Raw genomic sequence first — 9302 nt, 5'->3', positions numbered from 1 at the left:
GGGGTGATGGAAATATTCTATTTCTAGAGCAGGTGGTGAGGGGGCACACGTGTCTAATGCCACCGAGCACGTGCCCTCTCCAGTGAGTGCATTTCACTGTCTATAAATGGCACCCCAATAAAATTTATTTAAAATCGAAAGAGAGAGAGAGAGAGAGAGAGAGAAGCGGGCACTCGGCCTCTCTCGGGTCCGTGGAGACAGACGTCCCCAATCAGGCGATCCCGCTGGCCTGGTGCCCAGGGCCCTGCCCACTGACCGAGTCACCCTGGCTTTGGGGTCGCCTGGGCCAGGAGCAGCCCCAGCCTGAGTCGTGGGGAGTCCCTGCTGTGCCCCAAAGGGCGCGCTCACAGGGGCCGGCAGGCAGCCCGGGGGCAGGAGCCTGGCTGGGTGGGGGGCCAGGCGGAGAGCAGGGCATGGGGCAGTGAGGGGCCCTTCCCAGCCTGACCCGCCCCCTCTTTGACCCCTAGGGATCCCGATGAGACTAAGCGGCGCCAGCTCGCCCTGCCAGGGCCGCGTGGAGGTCTTCCTGGAGGGCCAGTGGCACCCAGTGGACAGCCGGAGCTGGGGCTGGAGCCCGGGCCGCCCGGGGCTCCCCAGCGTGGCCTCCCCACTCTGCCGGCATCTGGGCTGCAGGGAAGCCTTGCTCCTTGCCCCCATCCCTCACTTCAGCAGCCTCCCCAGAGCCCGGAACCACATCACCTGCCACGGAAGGCTGGGCTCCTTCTCCCACTGCAACGCCAGCGATGCCCACCAGGGGGAGCCCCTGAGCCTGATCTGCGTAGGTGGGTTCCCTTGGGCTGGGCACGCCCTGAGGAGGCCGCCCAGGGCCTGTGTCCTGGGGCCCCAACAGGCGGGTGGAAGGGGGTTCGGTGGGGAACTGGAAGGGGAAGGCGAGGGATTCTGGCTCCTGTTCAGAAGGATGGAAAAGGCTGAGGACCTGCTAACTCCACTGTCTCCTCCTAACCTCCGTTTTCCCAGCTGTAAAAGGGGCTGGTACCGCCACTCACGGGAGACTTAGAGACAACGTGAGGGCCAGGCGGTATTCACAGCATGAGTTCCAGGTCCTGCTCACCACTGCCTGCTGCCCTCCGCCCCCCACACCCCTCTTCCCTCCTCCCAGATCTTCTCCCTCCGGGGCCCCTGCCCCTCCCTCACCCGTGTCTCCTTGCAGAGCCACTGAAGACGGCCACTCCTCCCACAAGGCCTCTGCCCACAACCACCCCCGAGCCCACAGGTAAGAGGTTCTGAGGCCCCGGGGAAAGGGTGTCGGATTCAGCGATTAAACACAGGGGGTGCCCAGTTAGGTGCGAATCTCTAGTGGAACATTCGGGCCCTCACACTTCCCAGGGCCACCGGCCAGTCGTTCCTTTGTCCCAGTGTTGGAGCCGAGGGTCCAGGAGCCGGAGGCCCTGGCGCTCGCTCAGACGCACACTCTGCCCTCCCCAGCTCCTCCCCGGCTGCACCTGGTGCCGGGGCGCGGGGGCCTGCGCTGCGCGGGCGTGGTGGAGTTCTACAGCGGCCGCCTGGGCGGGACCGTGGCCTACGAGGACCAGGACGGCACCGAGGCCCTGGGGGACCGCATCTGCCAGGCCCTCCAGTGCGGCTCCTTCCTGAAGCACCTGCCGGAGCCCGAGGCAGCCGAGGCAGCCGGGACCCCCGCCCCAGAGGCGCGCAGGCCCTTGCCCATCCGATGGAAGGCCCAGAACGCCAGCTGTGCCTCCCTGGAGCAGTGCTTCCGAAGAGCCCAGCCCTGGGAGGCCGGCCGAGCCCTCGCCCTCGTCTGCTCTGGTGAGTGAGACGGGCAGGACCCAGGGCATCCCCAGACGGCCAGGCACCACGCGATCCCCAAAGCCTGCCCGTAGCACAGGGCAGGGAGGCGCACTGTGAACAGGAGGGCGGCAGGGGGCGCTGTCTGCCTCTGAGTGAGTGAGTGAGTGTGTGTGTGTGTGTGTGTGTGTGTGTTGGAGGGATGGAGGGTGGAGGGGGCTGTGGGGTCACCGTCCCTCGGCCACACCAGCTCCGTCTCCGCGGGAGGCCCTCTGGGGACGGCTTGGCACTCGCTCTGCCTGCGGCTCCCGGGCCTCCCACTCCCACTGTCGCTGCGACCCCGTCCGTCCGTGTCCGGCTTCCAAACCCCTCTCCCGGGAGGCTCGTCCTGCTCCGGCCCCAGCACAGCCACGCTTCCCGCTAGAACCTTCCCTCCTTCGCTCCACCCGCTCCACCCCTCCACCCGCTGCACCCCTCCACCCCTCCACCCCTCCACCCCGCTGCACCCCTCCACCCCTCCACCCCTCCACCCGCTCCACCCCTCCACCCCGCTCCACCCCTCCACCCCTCCACCCCTCCACCCCTCCCCCCGCTGCACCCCTCCACCCCCTCCACCCCTCCACCCCTCCACCCGCTCCACCCCTCCACCCGCTGCACCCCCCCACCCCTTCACCCCCGCCACACCCCTCCACCCCTCCACCCCTCCCCCCCCTCCACCCCCCCACCCGCTCCCCCCCTCCACCCGCTGCACCCCTTCACCCCTCCACCCCTTCACCCCTTCACCCCATCACCACCGCTCCCACCTCTCCACCCACTCCACCCACTCCACCCCTCCACCCGCTCCACCCCTCCACCCCTCCACCCCTCCACCCGCTCCACCCTCTCCACCCCTCCACCCCTCCACCCCCTCCACCCCCCTGCCACCCCGCCACCGCTCACCCCTCCACCCCTGCAACCCCTCCACCCCCTCCACCCCTCCACCCCTCCACCCCTCCACCCCTCCACCCCTTCACCCCTCCACCCCTTTCACCCTCCACCCCCTTCAACCCCTCCACCCCTCCCCCCGCTCCAACCCCTCCACCCCTCCACCCCCCTCCACCCCTTCACCCCTCCACCCCTCCACCCCTTCACCCCTCCACCCCTCCACCCCTCCACCCGCTGCACCCCTCCACCCCTTCACCCCTCCACCCCTTCACCCCTTCACCCCTCCACCCCTCCACCCCTCCACCCCTTCACCCCTCCACCCCCCACCCCTCACACCCCCCCCTTCACCCCTCATCCACCCTCAACCCTCCCCCTCCACCCCTTCACACGCACCCCTCCACCCTCACCCCTCCACCCCCTTCACCCCTCCACCCCTCCAACTCACCCCTCCACCCCTCCCACCCCTCCACCCCTCACCCTCCACCCCTCCACCCTCCACCCCTCACCCTTCACCCCCACCCCTCACCCCTCCACCCCTCCACCCCACCCTCACCCCTCCACCCCCACCCCCTCCACCCCCCACCCCCACCCCCCCCACCCCTCCACCCCCCCCCCCCCACCCCTCCCCCCCTCCACCCCTCCACCCGCTCCACCCCTCCACCCCTCCACCCGCTCCACCCCTCCACCCCTCCACCCCTCCACCCGCTCCACCCCTCCACCCCTCCACCCCTCCACCCCTCCACCCTCCACCTCCACCCCTCACCCCCACCCACCCCCTCTCCACCCCTCCACCCCTCCTCCCCCACCCCTCCACCCCATCCACCCGCTACACCCTCCACACGCTTCCAACCCCTCCACCCGCCTGCCACCCGCCACTTCCACCCCCCTCCACCCCCTCCACCCCTCCACCCCTTCACCCCTTCACCCCTCCACCCCGCTCCACCCCTCCACCCACTCCACCCACTCCACCCGCTCCACCCCTCCACCCGCTGCACCCCTCCACCCCACCCCCCCTCCACCCCCTCCACCCCCCACCCTCTACCCCTCCACCGTCCACCCTTTACCCCTCCACCCTCCACCCTCTACCCCACAGCCCCCTGCGGGCAGCAACCTGCCAACCACACCCAGGGCCTGGCCTTTGACAGTTGTTCGAAGGAGGAGATGCACTAGGACTTTGAAGGCAGATGTTGCCATGGAAACTGGCCAAAGCTGGTGCGATCACTCCTCCAGACGGCGCAGTGGGGCCCCACCTGAGAGTGAGAGTCCGCCTGCCCCTCCTCCGCGCAGGGCATCCCTGGCTGCTGTCCCACCTGCCATCGGCCAGGACTGGGGCCTCAGTTTCCCTTTCTGAAAAGGCGCAGAGGAGAGGGAGAGGACATGTCCACCTCCCCCGCCCTCCCCTCAGCGCCACGTGGACAGGGCCAGCTGCTGGCAGCTGCCAGAGAGGATGCCCGGCGCAGGGAAGGGCAGAAGGCCGTCCCACAGCATGCCCAACCCCCTGTGAGGTGGCCCCCGCGCCGGCCTGCGGGCCCGGGCCAGGGGCTTCCTGCAAAGCCGCCACCTCTCCTTGCTTCCTCCCCCAGATTTCCAGCCCCAGGTGCAGAGCCGCCTGGTGGGGGGCCGCGGCGTGTGCGAGGGCTCCGTGGAGGTGCGCCAGGGCCAGGGCCGGCAGTGGGAAGCCCTGTGCCACAGCCCCTCGGCCAGGGGCGCGGCGCGGTGGGCGGAGGTGTGCCGGGAGCAGCAGTGCGGGCCCGTCAGCTCCTACCGCGTGCTGGAGGCCGGCGAGAAGGCCTCGCGGGGGCTCGTCTGCCCCGGGGAGCGGCTGTCCCAGTGCCACCAGCTCCAGGAGCGGAGAGCCCACTGCAAGCGGGTGTTCGTCACGTGTGAGTGGGCCACACCCCGCGGGTGGGGCGGAGGGCGGTCCTGGGCTCCCCCTAGGGCCCGGTCAGGAGCACGTTTCCGAAGAACAGGCCCCGGAGCGGGACAGAGACTCCCAGGCCCCCCAAGAGGAGATGGCAAGCGGGGGGCAGAGGGGGCAGCAGTGCTCAGGTGCAGTGAGCGGTGAAGAGGGTGGAGTCAAGCAGGGGACGGAGGGAGCCGATTAGCTGCAGGAGCAGTAACCGGGTAACACGTTAGAGAGACCACGTGCTGGGGCCATGTACAATGGCGAGGGGTAGAAAGCTCAATAATTGGTTACGGAAGTGGCAAGTGACAGCTGTCAGGTGGTAAAAGGTCGAGGGGTGAATGTGTAGCAGAATCCCCGAGGCAGCAGAGAGGCGGCCAGACGCATGGGCCGGGGACTCCCTGGCAGAAGCCAGCCAGCAGCCACCCCCCGACTGGACAGGTTTGATAGAGGGGTGGGCCGCCCTGACTCCTCTGCCCCCCCCTCCGCCCCCCAGGCCAGGACCCCAACCCGGCGGGCCTGGGCACCGGCACGGTGATGAGCATCGTCCTGGCCCTGGTGCTGCTGGCTGTGCTGCTGGTCACGTGCGGGCCCCTCGCCTACAAGAAGCTGAAGAAATGTAGGTGCAGGTGCCCCCGCGACCCCCCTCAAGGGCCTGTGTGGGGGGACGAGGAGGGTCCCACCTCTGCTCCCCCCACACACCTCCCCCCTCACTCCCTCCTCCTCCCTCGCCCCCCCTGCCCGCTTCCCCACTGGCCTTTTTCTGCCCAAAGTGGCAAACAGGAAGTCAGGAAGCTGTAGTTGCTGATTCACCCACGTGGGGGCCCATCTGAGACCCACTCCGGGCCAAGGGGGGGCGGGCCATTCTTTAGGGGTGACAGGCCCTGAGGGGCGCCTGCACGGCCTGACCTCAGGAGACGGGTGTCCTAGGCCGAGCCACCCCACAGTGTGCATGATGGTGACCAGCCCCCTCCTCTCTGAGCCTCAGTGTCCTCAGCTTCCAAACGGTGGCTGCTCCCCGTGAGGCACATACACAGCGGGCCGTGCTCCCTGTCCTGCAGAATGCAGGAGCTCAGACAGGGCGTGAGGTTGAGGGCTGCGAGGGCAGGCCGAGGCGCAGGCCGGCGGGTCCCCCCCAAATCCCCCCGACCCCCGTCGCGCTCCCAGGTCTCCTTTCTGGTGCGGACCACTGAGCGGACAAACAGCGCCTCTAGCGTGAGAGGAGTGCAGCTTCCTGACCAGCGAGTCAGAAATCAGAGGCCCCCCGAGTCCAGCAATGCCCCCGCCCCCGCCTCCCCCCCCCCTCCCCGCCTCATCTACCGTCTGACGTGCTTTCCGTCTGCCGCCCAGGCCGACAGAAGAAGCAGCGCCAGTGGATTGGCCCGACAGGGCTGAACCAGAGCAGTAAGTGCCCGGAGGCAGGTCCCGGGGTCCGCAGGAACGGGCGGCAGGGATGGGGCTCAGGTGCAGCTGGCCCGTCCAAGAAGCATGGAAGAGGGGGGCAGGCTGGGGAGCGTGGGAGCAGGAGTCAAGCTCTGGGCCCCGCTGGGCGGAGCAGCAGGTGGAACGGCGCCGTCTCTGTCCGTCCGCTCAGTGTCCTTCCACCGCGATCCCGGGACCACTGTCCGCCGGTCGCAGGTGGAGAACCCCGCCGCCTCGCACCTGGAGAACGAGTACAGCCAGCCTCCCAGGAGCTCCCAGCTCTCCGCGTACCCAGGTGGGCGCGGGGCGTCCCGCCAGCCGGGCACAGGGCACGGGGCCGGGCACAGGGCACGGGCAGAGGTCATGGTCACCGAAAGGGAAGGCGTCTGGGGAGAGGGGAGCCGGCCTGCCCAGCGCTCACGGCCGGGGGTGGAGGGATCCGGCCCACAGGCCACTCAGCCGAGAGGCCACAGCGCAGGCTGTGCCCATAGCCCGTTCTCTGCGGCCTCACAGCCGGGTGGTCACCAGGCAGAGCAGCCGCCATGGCTGAGGGAGCCCTGTGAACAAGCTCCCTGACCTCCTGACCCCAAAGCCAGGGAGCCCCGCACTGCAAGCTCCTGACCTCCTGACCCCAAAGCCAGGGAGCCCCGAGTTCAGCATCCTTAGTCAACATTTCGCTGATTTGATCAAAACAGACCCAGGCCCTCTGATCTTCCACACCCGTGGGCTGGGCTCGGGGGCTCTGGGCTGGTGGGGGCTCTGGGCTGGTGGGGGGCTCTGGGTTCTGGGGTGCTCTGGGATCTGGGCTCCGAGGGCTCTGGGCTGGTGGGGGCTCTGTCGGTGTAGCTGGTGGGTCAGCCCCGAGGTGGCCTTTCTGCCTGCAGCTCTGGAGGGCGCCCTGCATCGCGTGTCCGCCCAGCCCGATAACTCCTCCGACAGCGACTACGACCTGCACGGGGCTCAGCGGCTGTGAGAGGTGAGCGCCCCCCGCCCCCTCCCCCGGCCCCCAGACAGGCAGCAGCTCTGGGCCCCTGCCTGCCCGCCCACGACAGGGGTCCCAGCCTTGGCTCCCGTCAGGGAAAGAATGAACATCCAGGGTGAGGGAGTGACCTGGCAGGCAGAGCGGGGACTCGCGACCTCCACACCACCTCCCTCCCTCTGTCCGGGAGCCCCCCCCCCCCCCCCCAGAAAGGTCGCCCTGACCCTGACACTGAGCCCATCTTGGGGTGAGGTCCCGTCTCTGACCCGTGTCCTTCTCACCCACAGACCCAGGAACGGAGCGAACATCGGGAGCCAGCCCGGGTCCGAGAATGCCCTGCCCTGCCTCTGCCGCTTGAAACACGTCTGACTCCTCCCCGCGGCCATGGAAGAGGCCGGCCTCCCCCACCCAGCCTGCCTGCCCCGCAGAGCCGCCCGGGGAGCCTGCAGGACCGCTGGCAGCCTGGCAGCTGAGGGCAGAGCCCGCCAACAAGCAGCCCCCCGAGTAGAGACGGGGGGGGGGGGGAGGCCCTGGGAACCTCACCTGGCCTGTGGGAAGCTCCTCACATGGGCCCCGCGAGGACTGACGGAAGCACACACAGGGCCGGCATGGGAGCCGAGGTCTGTGTATTTAACATGCTCTTTGTAAGTAACGGCTTTCCTGCTTCCTGAGGACTGAGTGCCCAGCTCCTCCGTCCCTGAGGGAGGCGAACAGCCCTTGTGGTCAGAGCTGCCCCCGGACCCGGACAGCCTAGCAGGCCGAGGCGGCTGGAGCAGGGCGTGGTGTGGGTGCCCTGACTCCACGTGGCCACCTCCCCCAGCGCCCCAGCACCCCGCATCCATGGCTCCCCGACAGCCCTGCTTCCAGAGCTGGCTGTCACAGCCCAAGGCCCAGGGCCCCCTCAGACCCTGCACAGGGGGCACCTGGCAAACCCGAGCCGACGTGGGGAAGTGCCAGGCTGCAGGGGTCATGGTCACCTCCTGCTGCAGTGAGAGCCGGGGCTGCGCTGTCCTGGGGCCAGGGAGCTGCTCCCAGGAAGTCTCACCCTCAGCGGGGCCGGCTCCCAGCGAGTCCTGCAGTCCTGGGGTTCCTTAAGGAGAGAGGAGGGCGGGCGGGCCTCGCTGGCCCCGGGCATCAGAACCCCCGGGCACGGGCAGCAGCCTGAAGACGCCGTGGGTCTGGGCCCACACCCAGGGCCCAGCCGTCCAGCCACCCTGGGGAGCAGCAGGAGCAGGGTGACTATTCGATGCTGGGGGGAGGGATGCCCTCAGTGCCAGGCCAGAGCTCTGCCCCACAACACCCTTCCCCAGACCTCCTCACCCAGTGCCCAGCATCCCCATCCGTGGCTCCCCGCTCAGGGGCCCAGCCCAGGACAGCCTGGGCCCATCCAGTGCTGGGCGGGGGAGGGGGGCCACTCGGGGCGGCAGAGGGTGTGCAGCAGATGCCCACCTCGGCCTCTTCGCCAGAAGCTCCTTCATCTCCTGCTTGGCCCATGCAGCCCGGCCTGAACCCCTGCCCCAGAGCTGCCCGGGGCAGACGCCTCCTTAGAGACCGCTTTCTGAGGGCAGCAGGTGGCGAATCCCAAAAGGGTCTGCCTCAGGCCCCGCCGGGAGCCCCCTCAGTTCCAGCCTTGGCGGGTGGCCCCAGCCCCGGTCAGGATGACGCCAATCGGCAGGGAGCGCTCCCAGGGGCTCCTCGGCCCTAAAGGATGCCGGCGGCCTCCACAGTGACCCGGCGCCTCTGGGCCCACTCCTCCTTACAGCCGCTGCCTGACCAGAGCGGGGCGCCCTGAGCCAGAGAGGGCAGTGCTCCCTGTGCGGCCGGCTCCCCTAAACCGCGCTCCCACCTGGGCAGAGGCAGGCGCCCGTGCGCCTGATTCCAGCACAGCCTCCTCCTGTGAAGCCAGGGAAACGGAGCGCCGGAAGCGAAGCCCTGACTCCCCAGCACGTCTGGCTTCACGCGGCCAGGCCCGGGGCCTGGGTGTGCGGCTGGGAGGGACCCCGCGCCGCCAAGGACACCGGATGGCCTCGCCCCAGCTCGCTCAGCCTGTGCGTCCTTGCTCACTCTGATCCCACCTTTCTCGTCGGCTTCCCTCTCAAGCCTGCCATGTCCACGTCGCCGGTGTGACATTAAGGCAGAGAGGCAGGGGTCCTCCGGCAGCCCGCTCTGCGCAGGAGGCCCACAGGGGCCCGCTGTGGTCTGGCGAGAACTCCGTGATTTCCGTGGTGCGTGCGGTGGGGAGGGCTGCAGAGAGCTAGACTTGGTGTGGGAGAGCGGGGCCAGAGGGGTGCCAGGCGCTGACTGACC

General features: G+C 69.3%; 1 protein-coding gene across 1 annotated transcript; it reads left to right on the top strand.

Annotated features, from left to right (window-relative positions):
• Positions 1–457: 457 nt before the first annotated feature.
• Positions 458–7643, top strand: CD5 (CD5 molecule). The gene is made up of 9 exons (XM_036427376.2): positions 458–782; positions 1172–1234; positions 1447–1788; positions 4275–4574; positions 5091–5213; positions 5945–5998; positions 6189–6311; positions 6901–6992; positions 7283–7643. The coding sequence occupies exons 1-8, from the start codon at positions 476–478 to the stop codon at positions 6987–6989; spliced, it is 1401 nt and encodes a 466-aa protein (XP_036283269.2). The 5' UTR covers positions 458–475; the 3' UTR covers positions 6990–6992; positions 7283–7643.
• The last annotated feature ends 1659 nt before the right edge of the window (positions 7644–9302 follow it).

This window comes from Pipistrellus kuhlii, unplaced genomic scaffold, assembly GCF_014108245.1.
Source record: "Pipistrellus kuhlii isolate mPipKuh1 unplaced genomic scaffold, mPipKuh1.p scaffold_m20_p_9, whole genome shotgun sequence".
In the NCBI taxonomy this organism is placed as follows: domain Eukaryota; kingdom Metazoa; phylum Chordata; class Mammalia; order Chiroptera; family Vespertilionidae; genus Pipistrellus; species Pipistrellus kuhlii.
This window is presented reverse-complemented; position numbering and strand designations above follow the sequence as displayed.

Bases quoted from the DNA above. Each gene is read 5' to 3' on its own strand.
- CD5 (XM_036427376.2), top strand. From the start codon at position 476: ATGAGACTAAGCGGCGCCAGCTCGCCCTGCCAGGGCCGCGTGGAGGTC. The intron at 1,235-1,446 runs GTAAGAGGTTCT...TGCCCTCCCCAG, and splicing joins AACCACCCCCGAGCCCACAG to CTCCTCCCCGGCTGCACCTG. The intron at 1,789-4,274 runs GTGAGTGAGACG...TTCCTCCCCCAG, and splicing joins CCTCGCCCTCGTCTGCTCTG to ATTTCCAGCCCCAGGTGCAG.